Source organism: Carcharodon carcharias, chromosome 12 (genome assembly GCF_017639515.1).
Source record: "Carcharodon carcharias isolate sCarCar2 chromosome 12, sCarCar2.pri, whole genome shotgun sequence".
NCBI classification, from domain to species: Eukaryota; Metazoa; Chordata; class Chondrichthyes; order Lamniformes; family Lamnidae; genus Carcharodon; species Carcharodon carcharias.
This window is the reverse complement of record NC_054478.1, coordinates 66,636,505-66,661,692: the sequence shown is the minus strand read 5'-3', so window position 1 is coordinate 66,661,692 and position 25,188 is coordinate 66,636,505. Positions and strand designations below refer to the sequence as shown.

General features: G+C 38.8%; 1 protein-coding gene across 3 annotated transcripts in view; it reads left to right on the top strand.

Annotated features, from left to right (window-relative positions):
- The window catches only part of pkp4 (plakophilin 4), a 179,576-nt gene that overhangs the window by 29,527 nt on the left and 124,861 nt on the right, over positions 1–25,188 (top strand). Inside the window, exons 2-4 of one of the 3 annotated variants that reach the window (XM_041201034.1) lie at positions 6,968–7,132; positions 10,568–10,699; positions 19,777–19,889. In XM_041201034.1, coding sequence (XP_041056968.1) covers positions 10,649–10,699; positions 19,777–19,889 — 164 coding nt within the window. In that variant the 5' untranslated portion in view covers positions 6,968–7,132; positions 10,568–10,648. The remainder of the gene's footprint in view (positions 1–6,967; positions 7,133–10,567; positions 10,700–19,776; positions 19,890–25,188) is intronic. The other 2 variants (XM_041201035.1, XM_041201036.1) reach the window with 2 other exon arrangements.

Here is a 25,188-nt window from a genome sequence, read left to right as displayed (position 1 = left end):
GTTCCTCTAACATTAAGTTGCCCTGAAGCTATGACTCGGGTCGTTTTATGAATGGCATACATGAGAGGGATTGTAGCCCAGATCCCTAGATCACCATGCTGATCATAGAATCACTTTGGAAAGCCACACCAAATCTGCCTGCAACCTTACAGGCAGTGCATCCCAGATCATAACCACTTATTGTGCAAAATTTCCAATGAGTCCTCTGGAGAACAGTTTCACTCTCCTTTGCTTAGCCCCTCATGATTTTGAACACTTCTATCAAATTTCTTCAACTTTCTCAAGGTGAACAACCCCAGCTTCTCCAATCTAAACACATCTCAAGTCCCTCATTCCTGGAACCATTCTTAAATCTTTTCTGCATTCTCTCTAAATACCTTCGAATCTTTGCAGTGCCAAAAATCAAACACTGTTCTACTTGAGGGCAAACAATACTTTGTAAAAATCCATCATAACTACCTTGCTATTGTACTCTTTGCTGGTAATAATAAAGTCCAGGCTTCTGTGTGCTTTTTTTTTTTTTAAACCACTTTCTCAACCTCCCCTGCCACCTTCAATGATTTATGCACATATACCCTTGTTACAATCTCCATGAGGGAACCATAAACCAAAGGAACCAGCACAATTACACAATGGTGTAATTTTCTAGAGTTCTTTTTCAATTGACCAACGTATAACAACCGGTTCATGATTTGTCACTTCTGAGGAACATGCCCAATCATTAGCATCTCCAAGCTATTCTCACACCTTTCCAGCTTTGACCTTTTTAACCAGCTTGCACAGTACCCCTAAGAGCTCTTGTCTCTTTTCTGCCAAAAAGGAAAATTGATCTCTCAAATTAATGTGTGTAAACTGAAACTAGTTTGCTACATCTCTTAATTCTGTGTTCCACTTTGTCTGTCTATTATCTTTGTTTCTGCATCTGTGATCACCTTCACCCTCCAGCTCACCTCTGTCTGGCCACACTGCTTCTGTCTTAACTTTCTTTCTGTTGGTATTGCTTCCAGGCCAAAGGTTGCCAGGTCACATGGACTAGCTTTTTTGAAGTCTTTCTCAAACATTATTTAAAAACACATTCCACAGACAGTTTAAAGAAATTATAAATTTTCCTTACTGTACTGTGTCCGGGTGCAAGGTCGTCATGCCCCCACATCACACTTCCCCTTTCAGAATTGTACCATTTTATTGTTTCCACATTCTTTTGACCAAAATATATCCCTTTGCACTTCTCTATATTAAATATCATATTTGCCATGTATCTACCCATTGTACCTGGTATATCCTCTTGAAGTCTATCATTACCTTCCTCTCAGTTCACAATACTTGCACATCTTCAGTTTTTGAAATTGTTCCCCATGCACCCAAGTCTAGGTCATTAATATAGCTCAAGAAGAGCAGTGGTCCTAGTAATGACACCAGGGGAACCCCACTATATGCCTTCCTTCTGTCTGAAAATAACTGTTTTTTCTGATCTTGCTTCCTGTCACTCAGCCAACTTTGTAGCCATGCTTTATCCCTTTTATTCCATGAGCTACAGCTTGGCAAGTCTATTATGTGGAACTTCTTCAAACATCTTTTTGAAGCCCATATACAGCTCATCAGTGTTGAGGGAGGGGTTAATTAGATCAGGCAGGAGATCCTCCTGTGTAGATTTACATGGTGGAATAATCTAGAAAACAAGAACAGACAAAAGAGAAAAACAGAAGAGACTGATGCCGAAAAGCTACAAGAAAAGTCACCATCCATGCTGGCTTGCCTTGATTAATCCACTCTTGTCTGATATCACCTTTTCTCCTCCAATTCCTATTTTAGTATTTTTTCCTCCTTTGACTACACTGTTTTATTTTTAGATGATTATTAGTAATGAGCTAAGTCTTGCTTTCATGTATTTCCTTTGGTTCTTGTGTCAATTGTAGCACAAGAGACTTCAAATTAGTATATCATTTTATGTAATAATCTCCTCTTTGCACCCCCCCCCCCCCACCCCGATCAACTTGGAATGCTACCTCTTGGTGTTTTCAAAATAAAAGTCCTAAAGTTTGTAAGACCATTCGGTTACTAACCAGAATACTAATAGTTAAAATCTAGCCTTATTCAGAACTTATTTTGGTGGTATAGTAAAACGAAATAGGGCACCTTATAGAAAAGATGCTAAGAGCAAGTTTTGCTGCTGACCAGCAAAACGCTAAGACCTTGAAGGCTGTCTGTGCGAAACTGCGAGTGTAAGAATGGAATGTAGATTTCTCTCTACGAGATAAAGCATTGGATGTAAAAGCCTTGAGATAGTAGTAAGTGCACACAGCATTACAAAAATAAGTAAAATTAGCAACAGCCACCTAAACTATTCATGGTTGGTCAAGGAAAGCATGATCACTACAAGGCTGAGAATGATTGGGGAGAGGGAGTGCTTAGCTGGGTCAGGATAGGAGGTCCTCCTGATCAGATTTAAATGGAAAAATCTAGAAAACAAAAACAGACAAAACAAGAGACGAGAGAGAAAAACAGAAGAGCCTGATGAGTAAAAGCTACAAGAAGCAAAGTCACCATGCATTCCCTGTCCAGTCGTCATATGGGAAGTATATAGCCCACGCTAGACTATAACTCACTACCTGAGTTAATTGCTGCGGTTTACCTAAACTTAATAAACGTGTTCTGACTTTATCTTGGTAAAGCAGCCTCATGATTTAACTTTTTGCCAATTAATTCCCATAATAGGGGGCTCAAAACCCCAAAAACTAACAAGTTGGTCATGCAAGTCTACTCTTTCTGATGTGCATTGGCTGAGTATTCACTCTAAGCAACCCAAAAGGCCACACACAAGTTGGCTGTTTTAAATTATCCTGCCTACGGCTGGGCAAAAATGTTTAAAGGTGCCGCACATTTAAATCGCCAGTGCACTCCAAAAATAGAGGTGATGTTAATTTTAATTGCTTTTCTGTGCTTCATCTAATTAATGATTTAATTTGCCAGTTATTGAGGTTAGGTCAAAGGCTTTTTCATGCTTTGTCTGTCTGAAGGTAAACAATCTTGACTGTCTTCAATCTTGTTGCACAACTGAGACGGATGTATCAGTATGACTGACTGACTAAGGAAGCTAAGGATTGTATCAAATTGAATGAAAAGACTGTAGCAGGACATTTACAAAATCATAACACAAGCAGAATCAATGGTTTCATGAAAGGAAAATAATGTTTGACAATTTATTACAGTTCTTTTGAGGATGTAACAAGCAGGGTGGATAAGTCTGGTGTATTTGGATTTCCAAAAGACATTCTGTAAGGTGCCACGTAGGTTATTACACAAGGTAAAGAACTCATGTTGGGGGTCATAGCATGGATAGAGGATTGGCTAGCTAATTGGAAATAGTTGGTACTAATGGGTCAATTTCAATTTAGTAAACTGTAACTAGGAGCATCACAGGAATCAACGTTGGGGCCTCGACTATTTACAGTCTATATTAATGACTTGGATGAAGGGACTGAGTATATTGTAGCCAAATTTGTTTATAGGTAGGAAAGCAAGTTGGGAGGAGGTCGCAACGTCTGAAAAGGGATATAGATAGATTAAGTTAGTGGACAAAAATTTTGCAGATGGAGCATAATATGGGAAGATGTGAGGTTGTCCACTTTGGTAGGAAGAATAGAAAAGCAGATTATTTAAATAGATAAGCTGCAGAATGCTGTGGTACAGAGGGATCTGGGTGTCACACTTATTATATCCGTCCATGGGATGTGGATGTTACTGGCTCAGCCAGCATTTATTCCCCATCCCTAATTGCCCTTGCAAAGGTGGTGATGTGCTGTCACCTTGAACTGCTGCAGAACATGTGGGTGTTCCTACAACACAGTGCTGTTAGGAGGGAAATCGTGAATCATAAAAAGGTAGCTTGCAAGTAATTAGGAAGACAAATGGGATGTTGGCCTTAATGGGAATGGAATATAGGTGTATGGAGGTCTTGCTACAACTGTACAGGTTATGGGTGAGACAGCACTGAAGTATTCATGTACAGTTCTGGCCTCCTTACTTCAGATAGAATATAATTGTATTGGAAGCAGTTCAAAAGGTTAGTTAGACTGATTCCTTGGATGAGGGTTGTCTTATGAAGAAAGGTTAAACAGCTTGGGCTATACTTATTGGAGTTTAGAAGAATGAGAGGTTATCTGATTGAAACACAGCTTCTGAAGGAGCTTGAGAGGTACTGAGCGAATGATTTCCCCTTGGGGGATTCTAAAACTAGGGGGCCCAGTTTCAAAATGAGAAATCTCCTATTTAAGACAGGTGAGGTCTTTCCTGAGGGAATCTGGAATTCTTTTCACCAGAGAACACCAAAGGCTGGAACATTAAATATATTCAAGGCTAAGCTAGATACATTTTTAATCTATAGAGGGAGTTGAAGGTTATGGGAGGCTGGTTGGAAAGTGGAGTGAAGGCCACAATCAGGTCAACTGTGATCTTACTGAATAGTGGAGTAGACATGAAGGTTCAAATGAATCACTCTTGCTCCTATTTCTTATGAACATTCTTATTCTTGGAATCAGTCTGGTAAACCTTGTCTGTATGCTTTCCAAGGCCTTGACATCCTTGCTAAATGTGGTGCCAGTAGTGGATACAATGCTGCAGCTGAGTCCTAATTTGTAATCTGTTGATTTGTTAGTTTAGCATGACTTGTTTTAGTATTCAATGCCCCTACTGCAAACCCCCAAAAGTCCCTTATATTTTAATTGCTTAAAAAGGTGACAGCAAATTGACACAGGTTTTGAATGTTCGACTCTTGGTCCCTCTGTTCTTGCATTTGCTCAAAATAGTACAACTTAGATTATAAAAACAAAATGCAGGTAACACTCAGTAGATCTGGCAGTATCTGGGGAAAGAGGAACAGCGTTATTGTTTCAGGCCAATGAACTATAATCAGAACTGAAGTTAGAAATGTGACAGATTTTGAACAAGTGATAGGGGGGAGTGGGAAGAAGAACAAAAGGGGAAGATCTTTGATAAGTGGAGGGCAGGAGAGATGAAATGACAAAGACAGAGTGTGGAGATATGACAAACAAAGAAACAAAAGATGTATCTCGAGGTGTGGCAGGTAACTGCTGTCCAAATGCAAGGTAAAGGAATTGGAGATGGAAGAATAAACCAATAAAGCAACACAAAACCAAACTGGAGCAGAGGTTATAATTTTAAATTGTAGAACTCAATGTTGAGAGCTAGTGTCCTGTACTTTCTGCCTGGACGCCTCCCTCTGGCCTCTTACCCACTCTAGATCATTGAGAAGTGCTAAATCATTGGCATCTTAGTTTCTCTGCTCCCCTCATTCATTCTAAATGATCTCAGAACTTGCAGCACTGCATTCTCAGGTGTAACCCGAACATTGTCATTAAACCTGTTGACGAGTGTTGCTGTTGTCTGGCATGCCAACCTCTACGTAGCAGAGGCTGAAATCAACTTTCCAACACCATCTCATATCTCCCCTGAGCTATGACCTCCTCTCCTCTGGAAATCTTCCCTCTAGTCTCCAACCTCATAGTTGCCCAACATTGAACAGCCCATTTCTTCCTCCTTCCCAGTATTCACAAACTGGACTGCTTTGATAGACCCAGTGTTTCAGCTCTTCCCTTCCCATTAACTGCTTTCTTCCTATCTCAACTCTACTTTTTTTGCTTCCCTTGTTCAGTCTCTTCGCACTCACATTAGTGACATTTGCTGGCCCTTATCATCTCCCTTTTACCATGGACATCCAACCCTCCTACATATCCATTCCCCACCAAGATAGTCTTGAGAGCTCTCTGCTTCTTCCTTAAACAGAGACCCAAACAACCAACACCCTCTGTCTGGTTGAACTTGTTCTCACATTGAACTATTCCAAATAAAAGGTGGTGCGATGGATATCGGCCTGGGTTCTTGTTATGTCTGCCTTTTTTGTGAAATACATGGAATATTCTATATTCCAGTCCAACTCCGGCCTTCTCCCTCAACTCTCTGGTACTTTGACTGTATTGGTGCCATTTCCTGTTCTTGCCCTGAACTGGAAAATTTTATTTACTTTGCTTCCAATTTCCTTCCTTCTCTCAGATTAACATGGTCCATTTCCAATTCTTCCTGTCCCTTCTTAACTTTTGCTCTCCTTTTGGGGAAAAGGTATTAAGCGTGATTAGGAGCAGGAATATGCCCCTCGAACCTGCTGCACCATTCAATAAGATCATGGCTGATCTGATTGTGGCTTCAACTCCATGTTCTGCCTACCCCTGATACTTGACTGACTAGGGAGTCAATCTACCTCTGCCTTAAAAATATTAGATAATCCTGTCTCCATCACTGTCTGGGAAAGGGAGCTGCAAGGACTCATAACACATTGAAATTTTCATCTCATCTCCGTCTTAAGTGGGTGACCCATTATTTTTAAACTATGCCCCCTAGTTCTAGTCTCTCCCACAAGGAGAAACATCCACTTGGTGCCATCCTGTCAAGTCCCTTCAGGATCTTGTTTCAGTAAGATCACCCGTTGTTCTTCTGAACTCCAATGGATACAGACCCAGCTTTTCCTCAAAAGATAATAACCCCATCCTAAGTTTCAGTCGAGTGAACCTTCTCTGAACTACTGATAAAGCATTTGTGTCTTTTCCTAAATAAGGAGACCAGAACAGTATGCAATACTCCAAATGTTGCCTCACCAACGTCCTATATAACTGTTGCAAAACATCCTACTTGTATATTTCATTCCCCTTGCAATAAATGACAACATTCCATTGCCTTCCTAATCACCTTGCTGTACCTGCTTACTAACTTGTGATTCATGTATCAGGACATCCAGATCCATTTGTACCTCGAGTTCTGCAATCCTTCTCCATTTAGATAATATGCTGCTGTTCTATTTTCCTTGCCAAAGTGGACAAGTTCACATTTTTCCACGTTATACCGCATCTGACAAATTTTTGCCTCCTCACTTAAACTTATCTATTTTCCTTTGCAGGCTCCTTTATATCCTCTTCACAGTTCATTATCCTACCTATCTGTGTCATCAGCAAATTTAGCAAGCATACATTCGATCTCCTCTTCAAGGTCATTTGGATGAGCACTTGAAATGCCATAGCATACAGGACTACAGGCCAAGTGCTGGAAAATGGGATTAAAATAGGTAGGTGCTTGATGGCCAACATGGACATGTTGGGCTGAAGGGCCTGTTTCTGTGCTGTATGACTGACTGTACATAGATTGTAAATAGTTGAGGCCCTAGCATTGATCTCTGTGGCACTCCACTAGTAATAGCTTGCCAACCTGATAATGACCCATTTATGCTTACTCTGCTCCCTGTTAGCTAACCAATCCTCTCTGTGCTAATGTTACCCCCCTACACTACAAGTTCTTATTTTGTGTGGCACCTTGTCAAATGCCTCTGGAAATCCAAGTACAGCATATCCACAGGTTCCCTTTTATCCACATTGCTTGTAACTTTCTCAAAGAACGCCAATACATTTAGTCAAATGTGATTCCCCTTTCACAAATCTATGTTGGCTCTACCTGATTGCATTGAGTTTTTCAAGTGCCCTGCTCTAACCACCTCAATTTTTCCCAGCATTTTCCGTATGACAGATGTTAAACTAACTGGCCTGCAGTTTCATGCTTTGTCTCCTTTCTTGAATAGTGGAGTCATATTTGCTATTTTCCAACCTGATTAGACCTTTTGCAAACTTGGTCATCCAAAACTCTACTGTCCGTGTCTTAACTCTCAAGCCTGTTCCAGTGTGCTTGCTGACTGACAGACATTTGATGCCCCGTCAAGCAACACGTTGATTTTAAAATTATTTTTTTCAAATCCCTCCATGGCCTTGCCTTAACCACAAAATCCTGAGATATCTGCACTCCTCTAATTCTGGTCTTTTTTGCGTTCCCAATCATAATTGCTCCACCATTGCCTAGCCCCCAAGCTCTGAATTCCCACCACACAGCTCTCTATCTCCACTCCCTCTTTAAGACGCTCCTTAAACCTACCTGTTTGATCAAGGTTTTTGATCAAGGCCATCAGACCTACTAACTTGTGTGGTTCAACATCCCTCTGTTTTGCAACGCTCCTTTGAGACACCTTGGGATGTTTCATTATGTTAAAGGTGCTATATAATTATAAGTTGGGCATTTTACAGCCACCTTGACTCTACATTGGTTTCAACATTTTTAGATGATAACCTCTGCTCCATTTTTGTTTTCACATTTCTTCGCTGGTTTGTTTTCTGATCTCCTTTGGTCATTTCATTTCTCCTGCCCTCTACCTTGTCACAGACCTTCCCTTTTGTTCTCCTCCTTTCACTTTCCCAAACTTGTTTATAAGACTTTTGCATTTCTGATGAAAGGTCATAGACCTGAAATGTTAACTTTGTTTCTCTCTCCACAGAAGCTGCCAGACCTGCTGAGGCTTTCCAGTATTATTTTGTTATTTCAAATTCCCAACATCTGCAGTATTCTGCCTTTGTGTAAACCATTTAGATTACACTATCTCCATTTTGTTCCTCTCACTTGCCTGCATTAAGTTGTTTCTGCCAGTTTGTTCTCCTCAGTTTGTTCTTAAGTCTGCTACCTCACTGCTCTGTTGCCAAGTTTTGTGTTATCTGCAAACTTAAATTTTACTCCTGTGCTCAAATTCAGCTTTGATCCTAATACTGATTCTGGGGAATTGTACTGCACCACCTATTTCTATACTCAAGTGGTATCAGGAGTCATCTTGAGTTTACTACTTTTGAGATTCTGATTGCTAATTTCTTACCTAGCTCCCAAATTCTGACTGCAGGGACCACATCCCTCTTTCCACCCAAGTTGTGTATGATTTTCATTCTTTCGTGGGATGTGGGTGACACTAGAAAGGTCAGCGTTTGTTTCCCATCTTGAATTTCCCTTGAACTGAGTGACTTGCTAGGCCATTTCAGAGGGCAGTTGAGTCAACCACATGACTTTGGGTTTAAAGTCACATAACACAGACCAGATAAGGGTGGCAAATTTCCTTCCCTGAAGAACATTAGTGAAGCATTTGGTTTTTATGACAATTGATAGTTTCATGGTCACCACTGCTGGGACTAGCTTTACATTCCAGATTTATCAACCAGCTGCCATGGTGGAATTTGAATCCATGTCCCCAGAGCATTAGCCTGCGTCTCTAGATTACTACTCCAGTGACATTACCATGATTCCACCATCTCCCTTATGTACCCAAGTTATCCCTGGCCTTTTAATCCCAGTTGCTTCTCTTTTCTGCTACTTTTATCAAATGCCTTCTGAAAGTCCAAATAAACATCTACATCACCTTATTTAACCTTCTACTACTTTATTAAATAACTCAAACTGCCTTAAATCCATGCTGAGTGCCCCTTGTTAACCCATTTTTCTAAGCAAGATTTTTTTCTTCCTCTGCAACGGTCTGTAATATTTTTCCCACCAATGCTGTTGGACTGACTAGTTTGTCATTACCAGGTTTCTCCCATTTTTGAACTGGACTGCAACAGTTATAATCTCTCATTCCTCTGGTACCACTCAAGTATCCAAGAAGGATTAATATATTGTGATCAGAGCTTCTGCTGTCTCCACCATTGCTTCCCTCTAAACTAGGATGCATTTCATCTGGACAGGGTGACTTTGTGATGCCAACCTATTTAGTGCCTTTTCTATTTATTTTTATTTTATACAATATTTTTAACGGACACAGTTGCCTGTAAGCTCTGAGCTGGGGGGTACCCCAAAGGTACACCGGGGGAATTCTTATAGTGCAAAGGAGCCTTGATGAATGAATATTCAAAGTATTAGCTCAGTAGCATTTGGAGGAAGAAAAAATCTTCTGTTTCCAAAAAAAAAATGAAATCATTGTTATTCAGGGATGTTGAAAGAATTGAAAAATTGGGAATTTTTGGCACTGGGGCAAAAGTTGAAGGCAAGGATCTAATTGAGAATCTCCAAATTACAGAACTGGTTTCGGAGGGCAAATAATGAGAGATTTTCCACCATTTGGCACATCAACATTCAGGCATCCCCCTGCAGGCCGCCTTCTCTCCCCTGTTTCTAAAACAGAAGCAGGAAATGCTAGAAGCACTTGGTCAGTCAACATCTTCAGAGAACCGATGAGTTAATGATTTGGGTGTCAAAGGTTATTCAAAATGTTAGAGCTCTGCGCTGTAAGTGTTAACTCATCTAACCTTTCTACAGGTGCTTGCTAATCTGTGTTTGCAGCATCTTCAGGTTTTTGGTTATTAGAAGTTGACTGTTTTGGCACTAGTTGCTATTGACAATATTGGTTAAATAACGTGGGAAAAGGCAGAATGAGAGGATATAAGGTAAGCGGCATCACCTACCACTGGTGCAAGAATTGAGTTGAATGCCTTTCTCTTTGATTATTTTCATGAATTATTTCAAGGTGTTTTAAGCGTTCCTGCTCTCGGGAAGCAGCATTGAGAGACAAGCAAACAAACGAGAATGGGAAGTTTTCCTGTTAAATGAATTGCTGTTTAAAAACGTGCATGCTTGTCCAGGCATGATTACGAGGAAGGTGGTAACTAAGGCTATTTCAAAGGATTTTTTTCTTTGGTATGTTTAGGTAACATGTCTTCAACTGACAGGTTCCTATTGATGGAATAGGGGCTGCTGCCCGCGTGGGAAGCCTCCCACTGATCCAGCCATGGAGTCTGAGACCACAGCAACCACCATTTTGGCTTCAGTCAAAGAGCAGGTACAGTAGTTAGAATTCGGCTTAATCATTTTAATATTTTATGTTCCAAACATAAGGGGAATTCAGTTTTGATCTTGTGCATTATCCTGGATAATTCAGTTTTATAGACTGTAGAACTGAGAGACTTAATGGTGTTATTATTTTTAATACTCCAAATTTCTGGTTCATTTGGAAATGATCAAAATTCATCTGTAGGATGTTTTAAATTATGGCTGTCAGTGTGCAATATCTCACTGTGGTCATTTTGTACTTCAGGGACTGAATTGCAGCCAGCTGAACTGACTTTTTTCATTGTTCTTATTCAAAGCTTCTTTTTCATGTATTAAGTTTTGTATGATATTTGTTGTAAAAGTGCAGTAAAGCAAGATAATACTTTATATACTTAATGTGTGTATTCAGGCAAATAGTAGCTTGTAAGAATAGTTAACTGCCATGCAGGTGCCACCTACTTGAATATAATTGAATAATGTGACAATACATACTGAAAATTTGTAGCATGTCTGTCAGCATCAGCTTGCACCCAAATCATTAAAACATTGAAAATGCCATGAAACAGAACTGTTTCTATTTCAGTATTTGTAGGATTGCAGGAAGCTAGATATCTTGAGGGCCAAGGTCGTGAAAGAATTTTAACACAAATATGACAATTTTAAACTGAAGTCAAGAGTTTAGGAACCATTGTAAATCAGCTAAGAGTGAAGGTGGGTGAGCTGGATTTGATGTGGGTTAGGATATCAGCTGAAGTTTGTAAACTGTAGAGGATGGGATATCAACAATAACGAGCAACTTTTGGCATCTTTAACATAAATATCCCAAAGCGCTTCACAGGAACATATGAGAACTAACGTGCTGAGCTTTTTGATATATTTGATCAGATGACCAAAAGCTTGGTTAGAGTAGGTTTTAAAAAGCCTCTTGAGGAAAAAAGAGGCAGAGGATGGAGAGGATATTCCAAAGCTTTGGGCCACAGGCAACTGAAAGCATGTTGGGGTAATTATAATTGGGAATGCATAGGAGGCTAGAATTAGAGGAATGCAGGTGTCTTGGAGGGTTGTCGGGTTGGAGGCAATTACAGAGGGGTGCGAGGCCATGATGGAATTTAAAAGCAGCATGAGAATTTCAAAATCAAGATGGTGCTTGACCAGGAGCTGCAGTCAGCGAGAGTCATGATAGGGGGTCATGTTGACTTGCAAGTTGAGACATAGGCAGCGGAGTTGCATAACCTCAAGTTTACGGAGAGCAGAATGTGAGACATCAGCCAGGGATGCATTGGAATAGTTGAACCTAGAGCTAACAAAGTCCTGAAATGAAGGTTTTAACAGCAGATGAGCTGAGATGGGTGATGTTGGGCAATGTTAGAGTTGGAAATAGGTGATTTTAGTGATGGCATGAATGTGAGGTTGCAAGTTATCTCTAGATCAAATATGATACCAAGGTTGCGAGCAAACTGGCTTAATCTCTGACTGTTGCAGAGTTTGGAGTGGTGACTGACTTTCCAGTATCTAATCAGAGGAAATTTATGCTCATCCAGTACTGGATGTTGGATAAGCAGTTTGATGATTTAGCAACAGTGGAGAAGTCTAAAGATGGTGGTGAGGTAGATCTAGGTGTCATCAGTACATGAGAGATCGAACGCTGTACCTTTGGCTGATGTTGCCAAGGGGCGGCATGTGGATGAGAAATAGGGCAGGGCCAATGATTGATCTTTGGACTACACCAGAGGTAACCGTGCAGCAGCAGGAAGAGGAGCCATTGCAAATGATTTGCTGGCTATGAACCAGATGAGGACAGTGCCACCCAGCTGACCAACAGTGGAGAGGAACTAAAGGAGGATGGCGTGAAAGTGTGTCAAAGGTGGCAGACAACTAAAGAACGACAAGGGGTGGGCATTTACATTTGTCAGCCGCATGGGATGTAATTTGTGACTTTTATCAGAGCTGTTTCAGTACTGTGGGATGGGCAGAGACCACTTTGGAGAGATTCAAATGTTGAGCTGAAATGCATTGCAATAGTCGTCTAGAAGTGTCTCATAAGTGGATGAGGGTTTCAGCAGCACATGATCTGAGGTAAGGATGCAGGAGTTGATGTTAGAGTTGGAAGTGGGCAGCTTTTTGTGATGGAAAAGGTGTATAATGTGAAATTTTTGAGGGGGCCGAAAGAATTATTTTGGTCTTCCAAGCATTGAGGAAATTGCGGTTCACCCAAGACGGGATGTCAAACAATAGAGGCGGTCAGAGATGGTGATCAGTATAGTTGTGGAGGCTGATCCCCATGCATGGATCATGTTGTCGAAAGGCAGCATGTTTTGAGGATGAGGTTGAGGATTGGAATGATTAAAGGGATGGTAGAAAGTGAAACAGCTGCTGGAGATTCTATAGCTACATTTGGAAAGGTATGAAACCACAAGTGAGAACATGTAACTGGAGAACAAAAAGAGGTGTTGGAGCAGAATGGTGTAATAGCAGCTGAGGAAGGGCCATGTGCTGTGGTCACAATCATCAAGAATATCTTTGACATTATTTGGGGTAATTTGGTCCTGTGGGAAAGATAGCCAAATGGAGAAATTCATTGAGGGGGCTCTGAAGAGATGGGCACAAGTATGAGAAGCGACCATGCATTTGGGGATTTGCGGGATTAAAGGCAAATGGAGTTTCGATGGTATTTTGCAAAGGGATTTTTTTATTTGAGGAGTGAGGTGATGCAGCAATTTTGAAAGGGAAGGATCAGTACCTAAAGAAAAAGCCATTTGCATTGTTGGTGCTAGGGAGAAAAGTTGGTTGCTTAGCAATTTAGTAGGAATGGCATTAAGGGAGTAAAAGGTTGGCCTAATGGACAAGATGTACTCGACAGGGCCTGGAAGGAAGATGGAGCTGTAGTCTTAGGTTGTGCTTTTTTTTTGGAAGGAGGGTGGTGGGGTATAACAACTTGCTGGGGAATTTGGCTTGATAACCAAGCAACAGAAGCAGCTGAATGATGGTGTCTATCTTTGGTGACAAGATCATGCGCCTCTCATGCTTAGACGTTAGGCTGGACAGGTAGGGGAGAGAAGCTTAAAGGCAGGATTTAGTGGAGGAAAGAAAACTAGTTATTCTTGGTCTCCAAAAAGATAGCCTTTTTGGAAAGGAAAAAACAGATGCAATAGAACTTGGTGTGGCAATGAATGGCTAAGCCAGTTGTACTCCAGTCTCTGCCTCTTGGATTTGGTGTTGATGGGGGCTCTTCTAGGGAACAGCCAGGAAGCGTGAGAAATTGTAAAAGGTTCTGCTGGGTACATAGATCCCAAGAGGTATGGGATTAATTGAACATGTCAATAGTGAGAAAAATATTGTGGTGAATAGATGATAATGGACATGAACATAACTAAGGAGCGAGGTACAGAATGTAACAAAAGACAGACAAAAGTAAAGGGGAGTGAGGACTGGTAATTGTCATATCTGGCCAGTGAAATGACCAGGTAAAACAATAGTCCTTAAGAGAAAACTATCAACAGTCACAACTGGAGATCGGTACAAACAGGGACAGATTGCCATGCAAAGAGCACGGCTGAGGGAAATTAGAATTTTAATGATGGACTGAGGTTGGTAAAAGTAGCAAGAAATGTATGAGCACTGTAAAGCTAGCTATAAAATTAAAATAATTCACACACCACTGTCCATCATTCCAGAAGTTAAAAGTCTCAAACTGAGCAGTGTGATCTTCACATTGTCAGTTTGCAAGTCAGAGAAAATGTAGTCATGGGGCGATTCTTCACTTAAGAAAGTAGACCACTATTTTTTTTAAAAAGATGTCGGTAGATAGTGATCGGAGGGAAGCTGGCACAATACATATTGAGCAAAAGTTAGAAGGAATGTTGAAAAGGATAAGAAGGGACTCTGTAGTAATCCACATGGGGTAAACTAAGGGGGTAATAATATAGGGGTGTTTAAACTCACATGCATAAGTATTGCCTCAAATCTCCAATGAAAAATGCAAAATTATTGGGTGTATGTGATGTTTCGTTAGGAATGGCAATTCACCAAAAAAATCAGTGACTGCAATTCTAATTTGAAATCAACAATGCTTCCTTAATAAATAATTTTGATTCTGGTAATGCTTACAAGGATTTGTAGAAGAGGGAGTATTAACAAGGAAGGAACAGAGATTGGAGAGATTGTAATGAAAAATCATTTTAAACTGGTTAGGTAAGTAGGGGAGGCCAGGGAGTAAACTGAATCCCTGTTGTGTGAATTGTTTGGCAGTCATTTGGTAGGTATGGACACTGTCTCAATGTACATGTCCTAGAGCAAAAAGCAGACATAGGAAAATTAAAGGAAGGAAATCCACACTAAGGTGTATGTAGATCAAGACTAGAGCTTGAAAAATAAAATGCTGGAATTGGATGCTGCTGTGGAGTAGGGAACTATATGGTTGGAATATCCAAACCTAGCAGATGGAGCTGAGTACAACTTTTGGGAATTCACTCAGTTCAGGAAGGAAGTGAAGACGGAAACACTTGGAAGGTAAATAAAATTGGTTCTGTAGGAGGGGAGAGCTACAAATGAGCTGTTAAGTGCAAATAAAAATTCAATCTAACACTAGGCTTGCTACAGACAGCACCACATTTCGGGCAATTTACTCTTTTGAGAGGCGAAATGGGTGTGGAGAAACTGGAAAAGTGTTTTTATGGGAAAACCCAATTTAAATTTGAAAAATCAAAGAGAATTAGTTGGTAAGTGTAATGCTTTATGACCATTCTAGGCAATGCTTATCTTGACCTGGCATTAGGTAATGACTGTATAGGAAGTGTAGGTTGTACTATCCCTGGGAAACAGCAGCCATAGAATTATCAAGTTTATTGAGATGTGACACTCTGCTATATCAAAGGTCTAGTGCTAGATGTACAGCTTTAAAAGAATTGAACACCATGAAATGAGTGAATAACTAGTGCCGGTTATCTGGAGGAGATATTCAAAACTTGAGTAAAGGACAAGTATAGCATCATTTAAAAGCAGCATTGCTCTCAATGCTGTTGAAATACATAACCTATAATTAGCAAGCTCAGGCTTCATAACTGTCACCGTAAATGTATTAAACAAATTAAAAGTAGTATACAAAGAAAACTGCCAAATACAAATCCTGCAGGAAAAAGAATACCACTAGGGTGTATGGAGCATGCAGAAACTGCAATCAGAGTGGCAAAGAAATGTCTAGAAAAATACCATACCTGTGGCAGTAAAACCTAGTACTTGTTTAGTGAAAATGTAGTTGAGGGAGCAGGTGGTGAATTTAATGGACAAGATGTGCTTGAGAGAGCCTGAGAAGGAGGATAGTTCTGGGCTCAGGTCTAGCACAGCAAAATATTACAATCCTTGCAGTACGACAACAGTAAAAGAGCTTCCAAGAAGTGGAAAAAACCACGAACAATGTAAATGGGCTTAACGTTGTGCACGAGCACAAAATTGTAAATATTCTGAATAATTGCTTCCTTTGGGCATTCATGTTACGAGTACAATTTAAACATCATTTGTGTGCGCACTTTCACCTACTGTGAATTCATCTCATCACATCTTAATATGAATTCATTTAAAGAGTTTCTTTTCCATCTGCCAAAGCTGTTTTCTCATATACTAGCAGTATAAGTGTGCCTTTTCTGAGGCAGGGTATATCTTTATATACTGAATATCTAGTAAAGTTTTAAGGTAAATAGTCAATCAGAAACATCAGAATCATTGCAAATATTTCTTAGAGATATAACGAGCCACCTTGTGGTAACTTAGGTTTTGAAATTTGTAGAACAAACATGCTTTTGGACGTTGATTTAGGCTATAAAAACAGAACAGGTTTATTTAAAAATAACAGGTAAACAGTAACAAGATGACAAATTATAATAGTTTACGGAACATACCTATTGCTATTCAGCAATAATTGGCAATCTCGTTTGGGGAAATGGAAAACTGATGGTGTGGTGGGGGGGTGGGTAAATGGAATTTGAGATATTAGTAAAAGATGCTTTCCTCTGCATAAGCTATGCTGAACCTTTTTTGGAGAGTGCTAAGCTCAGTGTCTGACAAATGTAGCATTTGCCAACAGTGCTTGAGGAAATAAAATGTTGGCTACCAATCTGAGACTGGTAGTAACCATGTTTGTTTGCAGCTGACAGTGCCTTGTTTTATGCTACTACTTGACTTGCAGAATCCCATTCCTGCCTATTATATGAATTGTTCTTAGAATTCCGCTGGGACTGTGCTCCCTGCATTCAACATATTTTTGTACATTTCTGGAGAAGTTTATACACTACAAGGATCCCCTGAGTGCATAAGAAAAATTGTTTTAACACTAAACAGGACTTATATTCCATGTTGTATCAGCCCAGTTGGTGTCTCTCTGCAAAATAAATTTGGAATCTCAAGTTCAGAGATGTACTGGAAGTCTAGAACTTAGCATTACTGAGAAGCAGGGACTTCTTTTTAGCAGCTTGAGTTGCAGAAAAAACCTACTGTTTCTATAATAGTACAGTGAACAAGTTCCTTTGCCCATGTATTTGTAGTGCTCTACAAAAATAAACATTTAATCAATCTATTTTGTGCCTAAAATTCCTATATTCATAATCACAACTTTCATAGGAATGAATTTTCTTTTTAACAAAACTGTCAGTGGCTGAATTTAGTATCTCCTTATTTATGGCATTTAGAATTGTGCAGCAGTAATGACTAAACATTACTACAGAAATTCAAATTCCAATTTAAGACTTTTTTTGTTCCATTGTTATGTGAGCATTGCTCTGCTAATCAAAACTCTGCAGGAAGGACATACTCTTCTCTGGTGGAAAAAATAAGCCCTTTTTCAGTATGTGGGAGAATTTTAGTTCGACTAGCCCAGTTGTAGTTCCTACTGTACTGCAATCTTTGCCAATTATATTGATTGCTAATATTAATGTGTTTGGAAAGGGAAGAAAATCTTTAAGATCTATGATTTTTGTATTTCAGAATAATGTATTTTTCTGTTTAAATGTGTACAACTTAAACATTGGTTCGTTTGTAAGTAATTTTAGTTGATTTCCTGTTCATGAATTGAGAGTTTATTCAATAGGGACACACCTTTGTTGTTGGTTGAAGCTGCCTTTATCAGCTGATTCCTGCTGTTTGCCTAAAATAAACAAGTGAACAAAATGTCGCTGGTTGTTAGCATCCCTGCAAAATAGGTTGCAATTCGTTGGCAGCAGAATTGTCTAAATAAATAAATTTGAATATACTAATACTTTTTTGATTCAAAATGTTCAGTTTAGCAATACGTTTAAGTACTGAATGGATAAAAACATGGTTAAGTTGTTGAGACATTGGCTTTCTTGTCACAGCAGCATTCTTGTATGTGACTGCAGAATTTAACCCTTAGTTCCTTTTACATCAAAAAGGTCTGTACCAGCTTAGAGTAAACGGACATTGGCATAGCCCTTAAAGTGGCTGTGAAAATTTGATTTGTACAATATCCAAACATTTAAGTGTAGCAAATACCTATAGAAGCCTATCCAGCAAATGGCGAGACATAAACACTAACAGTTTTAAAAAAAAAAAAAATCTGGTTATATTTCTACAATTTGGGTGCTTTTTAAAAAGATAGACATGCCTTTAAATTACAAAACATTACTGCTACTGTATTTTACTTATTAATATTCTAATTTTGTATGCATCCAAATTTATTCCAAAAAAAATTAAGTGATTCATGGTAGTTCAATTACTTGGTAATTGAATTGATTCTCAACCCAAGCCATGTTTGAATAAATAGAAGTTGTATATTAGCCATGACTATGACTGGATAGTGTTTGAGCTGATCATGTAAATATGATTTGTAGTTCCACAAGGGCATGTGCTTCATTTAGGAAAGAGAGGTGTTATCACTTTCAAATCTTTTTAAATAATCTTTCTCCAAGGTTGTGTGCATGGTATTCTGCAGAATCAGATTCTGAAAGCTGAGAAGAATTATGAGCTCACCTTAGAGCACCCCAAAAACTAATCAAGATGTGTGCTGACCAGACTAATGCCCAGAACTGATTTGACCTAGCAAAACTTGAGTTAAATCTACAGTAGAAAGAAAAGAAAAATTGTGTACTCAGTGCACTTGGGTCTTAATTGCTTTGAATTGGTTGGGCTCAAAGCATTTTGCATCTAATGTATTTTGTTTATCCAGCATGTCTGAAAACAACTATGCTGTACATAAGAAGTGTTGGTAGGTGCTGTTGCTAAATTGCTAGGCAACAGCTAATTTTAATTAAATGTGGCTGGATTTTTTGTAAAGGCCTGAAATGGTCCACATTGCTTTCTTATACATAGTAATTATAGGATCCTATATTAACAGTGTCTTCAGATGGTAAAACAGAGTTTGCTGTGTATTCATCTCTCACCAGCACCGCTTACATGTGATCAGCTTTGCTGGGAAAGGGTGCTATTATGATGTAAAGCTATGCTGCTGAATCTGGCCAATAGAGCTGAGAGAAAATTCTCTCTAGCCTGAAGTAAAAAAAAATAACGGGCAGTGCTTGCCACAGTGGCATAAGTACAGGTATGTTAGCTAATTTGTGCATTGAAAATAAAACCAGATTGCTGGAAAATACTGAGGAAAAATATTGGGCAATGATAGATGATGTATTCTCTCTTCCTCAGTAAAAGATAGAATGGAAGGAGTTCTGTGCTCGAACCACCGTGTCATATGCTGCAGTACTAGTAATTGATGGAACTCTGGGAAGGATTGCTGAAATGTACGTGTACAGGAGCATCAGTAAATGGCTGTAGATCTTTTGCAAAGGTCCCTGAAGATCTGAGTGCAAGAAACAAAAATGTTGAGACCTGGATTGAAAAGGGGCATAGAGTTGTTGCTGAATGATCTAAGAGAAAAGCTTTATTTTGCCACAGGCTGTTTCATCATGATGATGATGAGTGGGAGGAGCAAGATGGGAGAGAAGTGTTTTTTTTACACCGAACAAAGTAGGGTGTAGCCATTTAAAGTAAAAAGTAAAAACTGACTTTGGTATGCAACAGGCTTGAATCTTGTATATAATACTGTTTGCTAACCCTGTGCCGTTACTGTTCTGTTCTTTGCTGCAGGAGCTCCAGTTTGAAAGGCTTACAAGAGAGCTTGAGTTGGAACGGCAGATTGTTGCAAATCAGCTAGAAAGATGCAAGCTGGGAACTGAATCGCCAAGTGTCGCCAGTATCAGGTAGAGGCCTGCGTTTTCACTTATTGCTATTAATTATATGAATATCAACCGTGGCTGCACTCTTCCCATTACAAATGGATTTCTCAATTAATATTTTCTATTTGTAGTTAATTTGTACTATTATTGTGTAAAAGAGCACACTTTGCATGAATATCATTATCTATGGTAATATAATCTCTGCATTAAAATCAATTTTAAGCTGTCTGAATAGGTTTTCCTTCTAATGAATCTCACATTCATTATCAAATGATATACTACCTATCATTGATACAAATAAATTGTTGAGTTTTTAACAATGAATTTGCTTTTTAATTTTGGAATCTTGACTACAAAATAAATTGAGTGCATATTTTTGCTTTTCTGAAAAGGGATATGTGGTTAAATGCGGACCTTTGTCTTCTAAATGAATTGCATGTATGGGTGCTTTTTTTTTTAACCACACCATTCTGTGCAATTGTTAACTGGCAAATTATTGTTATAGTCAACACTCTTCTAAAGAAGAGAATCTTAACCACAAAGTTGGGATGAAGCATAACATATCCAAAAGTAAATCAATGAATCTATGTATTATGTTTTTAAAAACTGAAGACCAAAACAATAAAGGTAGTGTATAATCGGGCTTATAAAAACAAATGGATTGTTACAACTAATGCTTCTAGAAGCTAGCAGTGTTTCCAAGATGAAATATGATTGACAATAGAAGCATTGTGAGAAAAGACAGCAGCAGTTCTTGTAACCATGTCAACTCAGAAACCTGCTAGCCTAGCCATCACTGGTATCCTGGTACAATGTAATACACAGTATTCTCTTATGTAGAATTAAATTGTTTTGAGGATTAGGATGGCATTGACCGAAATTGTTGAATGAGTACCTTGTGATAATTTCTGTGACTCTTTTTAATAGCAAAAATACTAAAAAAAAGCATTCAGAACACCTGCCCAAGATCCAGTTAGTTTTGCTAGATGGCAAGCTATGCATTTGCGTTTACTTCTGTACATAAAATTCAGAAACTTAAAGGAGCAGTCCTACATAATTTCAGACAGTGAAAATATGCTATCACCGATCCTTCAGCTAACCTTCTCCAGAGTGGGGAATTTTGCATTTTGTCACATAAATCATGGGTGTGAATAAAACACTTTGTAGAAAAGATTTTGTTACAAACTGATAGTAATTGAATCATTAGTTCTGTCACTAATAATTAAATCCTGATGAGATTATTACTTTAACACTGATCTTCTGATTGACAATTGTCAATATTACCTCAATTACTAAATTTGTATTAAAAATAATTACAAAATGGGAAAGGGTGGAAAACCTGTATCTTATGTTACACATTGGCTAGGGCTTCCTAACATTGGTGGACTAGACCTTCTACATGAACAGCTTCTCTTATACCTCCACTTGTCAATATGGCCTTAAATTAAAGGTAGCAGCACCCATGTTAATTGACAGTCTGAAAGCAGAGGGAATGCTTAGAGTGCTCGGCCACATGACCACATAATTTTGAGAACTGATTAAAGCTAATCATTTTCATATGCCATCTATCTGCATTTCAGTAAGCAAATCCAGCATAAGAAACGTGCTCAAAACTTAAGTTCTTGGCACCCAGAATTGTTGTTTGCGCCTCAGTACTTGAATGAAAACCAGGACAATTTCAGACCAATATTCAGACTCATTGTATATTCTTAATCACTTAACTACCTATGTTAGCAAATCATACCATTACTTACAATTCAGCTTGGAGGTCTTATGATGTTCCAAAATGCCCTTGTCAGTTTGCATTCTTCTCTGTAGATGTTAAAACTCAACTTTTAAACTAACAAAGGACACATCAGGCTAAAATCTGAATCTAAGACATGTATGTGGTTTTGAAAATTGACTTTTTACTGTCACAGTAAACCTTCATGTTTAATGTAACATGATTTTACAAAAAATATAGAGTGCAAATGCTAACATTTTCATTTCCTGCTCTAATCCTGTCCTTTTTTCTGACAGTTTCAATTAGTTCCTTCTGTCTTAAACATTTACTTTACCTTATTTCTTCCTGCATAGAATAAAATTGTACAGATGCCATGCACATTGGCTCAAATGACCTTCTCATTCAGGCCCGAGCTGATTCGGGTATTAATTAGTTTAACCTTCTGCTTTGCTAAATTGACCAGGGTGTGAATGGGATAATTTTATAAACCAACAATATCAGCTTCATATTTGAATGTGTGTCCCCCAAATTTAGCAAATTCATTGGGTTCCTGGCACTTTTGTTTTCAAGGAATAGTTATGAGCCAGTAATTAGGATCTGGAATTCACTACCTAAAAGTGGTGGAGGTAATGCATCAGATTCATTCTGGGCTTTTGAAAGGGCATTGGATAAGCACTGAAAGAGAATTTGCAGAGCTACATGGGAGACAGCGTGGGGGAGTGGGACTAGCTGAGTTGCTGTTACAGAGAGCTGGCATGGCATGACTGGCCTAATGGTCACAGCACAGAATCCTAGAATGAATTACTAGTATAATGTCTGAATACCAAAGAACCAACTGAGCTGTGGTCCAAATCCAAAATGAAAAATCATATGCTTCAGGTACAAACAGGCCATTTAGCCCAACCAATACATGCTTGTGCTTGTGTTCCACTTGAGCCTCCTACCATTTTCCTCCTCAGATTATATCATTGTAACCATCTATTTGCTTCTGCCTCAAATGCTTGTCTAGCTTCTCCTTAAATGCATCTATATCATTTGCTTCAACCACACCTTGTGGTAGCAAGTTCTCACTAGTCTTTGGGGAATGAAGTTTCTGAATTCCCTATTGGATTTCTTAGCGACTATCTTAAATTGATGCCTCTAGTTATACTCGTCTCCACAAGAGGAAACTTTCTCTATCAAAATCTTTTTCATAATTTTAAATACCTCTGTTAGATCATCCCTCAGCCTTTTTGCAAGAGAAAAGAGACGTAACCTGTCGATCCTTGCCTGATAGGTGTACACTTCTGGTATCATCCTTGTGAATCTTCCCTGCACAGTGCCTCCAGATTCTTGTAATATGGCAACCAGAACTGCATGCACAGTCCTCTGACAAGGGTTCAGTTCAGGCTTAGCATAACTTTGTTACTTTTCAATTCTATTCCTTTGGAAATAAAATCTAGTGCTTGATTTACATGCTTATGACCATGCTAATCTGTGGAACTTTTAATGATTCTATATGTGCTCTAGGGCCCCTTTTGTTCCTCTCTCCCACCTAGACCTGCACCTTCCAGGTAATGATTTGTCTCCCTATTCTTACAACCAAAATGCACCACCTCAGATTTATCTGTAAACTTAATTTGCAAATTGTTTATCCATTATTCAAGTCGATTAATGCCCTCCTGTAATTTGTTGAAGTCCCTCTCGGTATTGATCCCCACTCTCCATTTGATGCCATCTGCAAATTGGGCTTTTGATTCCAGAGGCCAAATTGTTGATGTAAATTGTGAACAGCAATGGCCCCAGCATTGATCCTTGTGGAATACCACTTCCCACCACCTGCCACTCTGAATAACTACCCTTTAATCTCACTGTTTTCTGTCCTGAAGCCAGCTAGCAATCCATTTTGCCACTTGTCAGAATGTGGGGTCAGGGGACATTATCATTTAGTCTATGAAGGCCTTTAGAAAATCCAGATAAATCGCATCTACTGCATTACCATCATTGTGTGTGTGTATGTCTCTCTCTCTCTCTCTCTTTCTCTCTCTCGTCAAGCAAGATTTTACCTTCTTGGAATTCATGCTGACAATGCATTATTCCTCATTTCTAGATTCTTGAGGTTCATAATTTCTAAAATATATCATGCTTATTATTGTGGTTACAATATTGAGAGGAGTGCAGTATCTTTTGAAATGGTGTTACAAAATAGGAATTGAAAAATGTGTGATTTTAATTTTAACTAGATCTAAACCTGTCCATTTCAAATACAATCTTATTTATGCAGCCATTTCCAATATTGAAGTACCAGCCTTGGAGCTACATTTTAATTAAGCAAAATTTATGCACTGATTTACACATGTTGCCTAAGTGTAACAACTGATATTAATAGCAGGATGCCTTTAATACCTAAAGAATTTGCTATATTAATATCATTTTAATATCGTTTGCCATTGTTTTGCCTTGAATGTTTCAGAATTCTATTTCTGGTTTTAATCGGTTTGTATTCAACATTGATGAAATGTGGTCTCTGCACATCAGGTTAGGGAAGGCAGGGTTATGCGATATACCAAATAGAGTTTTAATCTTCCCAGAAATCGATTTTTGCAAACTTTCATGCTGTAATTAAACTGCTGGTAGTCCTATGATCAACTTCTGTTGGAAAGAGTCATTAGCAGTCAGATTCTTTTAAGACCAGAGTGAGAAATTCTGTTCTGTAGTTCACTGACACAAATAGTCTCTGATTTTTGACATGTTTTTGCTGCATTTTCCCTTCAGTGAACTACATGCTGTTCATAGGCAGCAATATATCAGCTGACTATTAGTTGGGGTCTTTTCAGCTGATCACAAGATAATTATAATGAAGAAAGCCATTAGGCCTACATAAATTGATTCATCCAGAAGGACTGTAAGGTCTACTGCACCTTACCTCACCAAATGTAGCTTCCAGATTTTTTTTTCAAAGTTTCTCCCTTTTTGTCTCATCTGCACTGTCCAGGAAACTCTTCCAAGTGCTAGTCAAAGGGAAAAGGAATTTCCTGATATCCTGTTCTTTAAAACAATTGTATAGATTGACCATGTTTACTAAATTGTATATCTTGATCACCTTTAGGCAATTAAAATTCAAAAAGCTAAACTTTCTATAGACTTGATTCACTACTGAGATACCCAACATTGTGGATTTGCTGTGTTATTCTTCTCTGCATAGTCTCCAGTGTTAGAGTACCTCCCTGGTGCACAGAATTAGAGATGGAACTGTACAGTATGACAAGTACTGTTTAGTTTGACGAATTCTGACTTGAATTCTGCTCTTTTAGCACCCTACTCGGCAGTTGTTTAGACTTTGGATGCTGCTGTACAATGATTGAACATCTAGAATAGTTTTCTAGATTCAACCTTCCATCTTCAGCTTTTATGCACTCCATTAATAGTGTTGAGTGGCAGCGATTGTATTTTTTTTAATGCATCATACTCTTTGATTTCATCTGCTATTTTATCCCCACTTACAACATTACATAACATTTTCCTCCCTTGTTTAGCACACTGTACAGGACCCTTTTTGGCATTCTGAAATCCATACAGATTTGTTCAATGTTGCTGGGTTTCATGCACTCCAGGATTTCA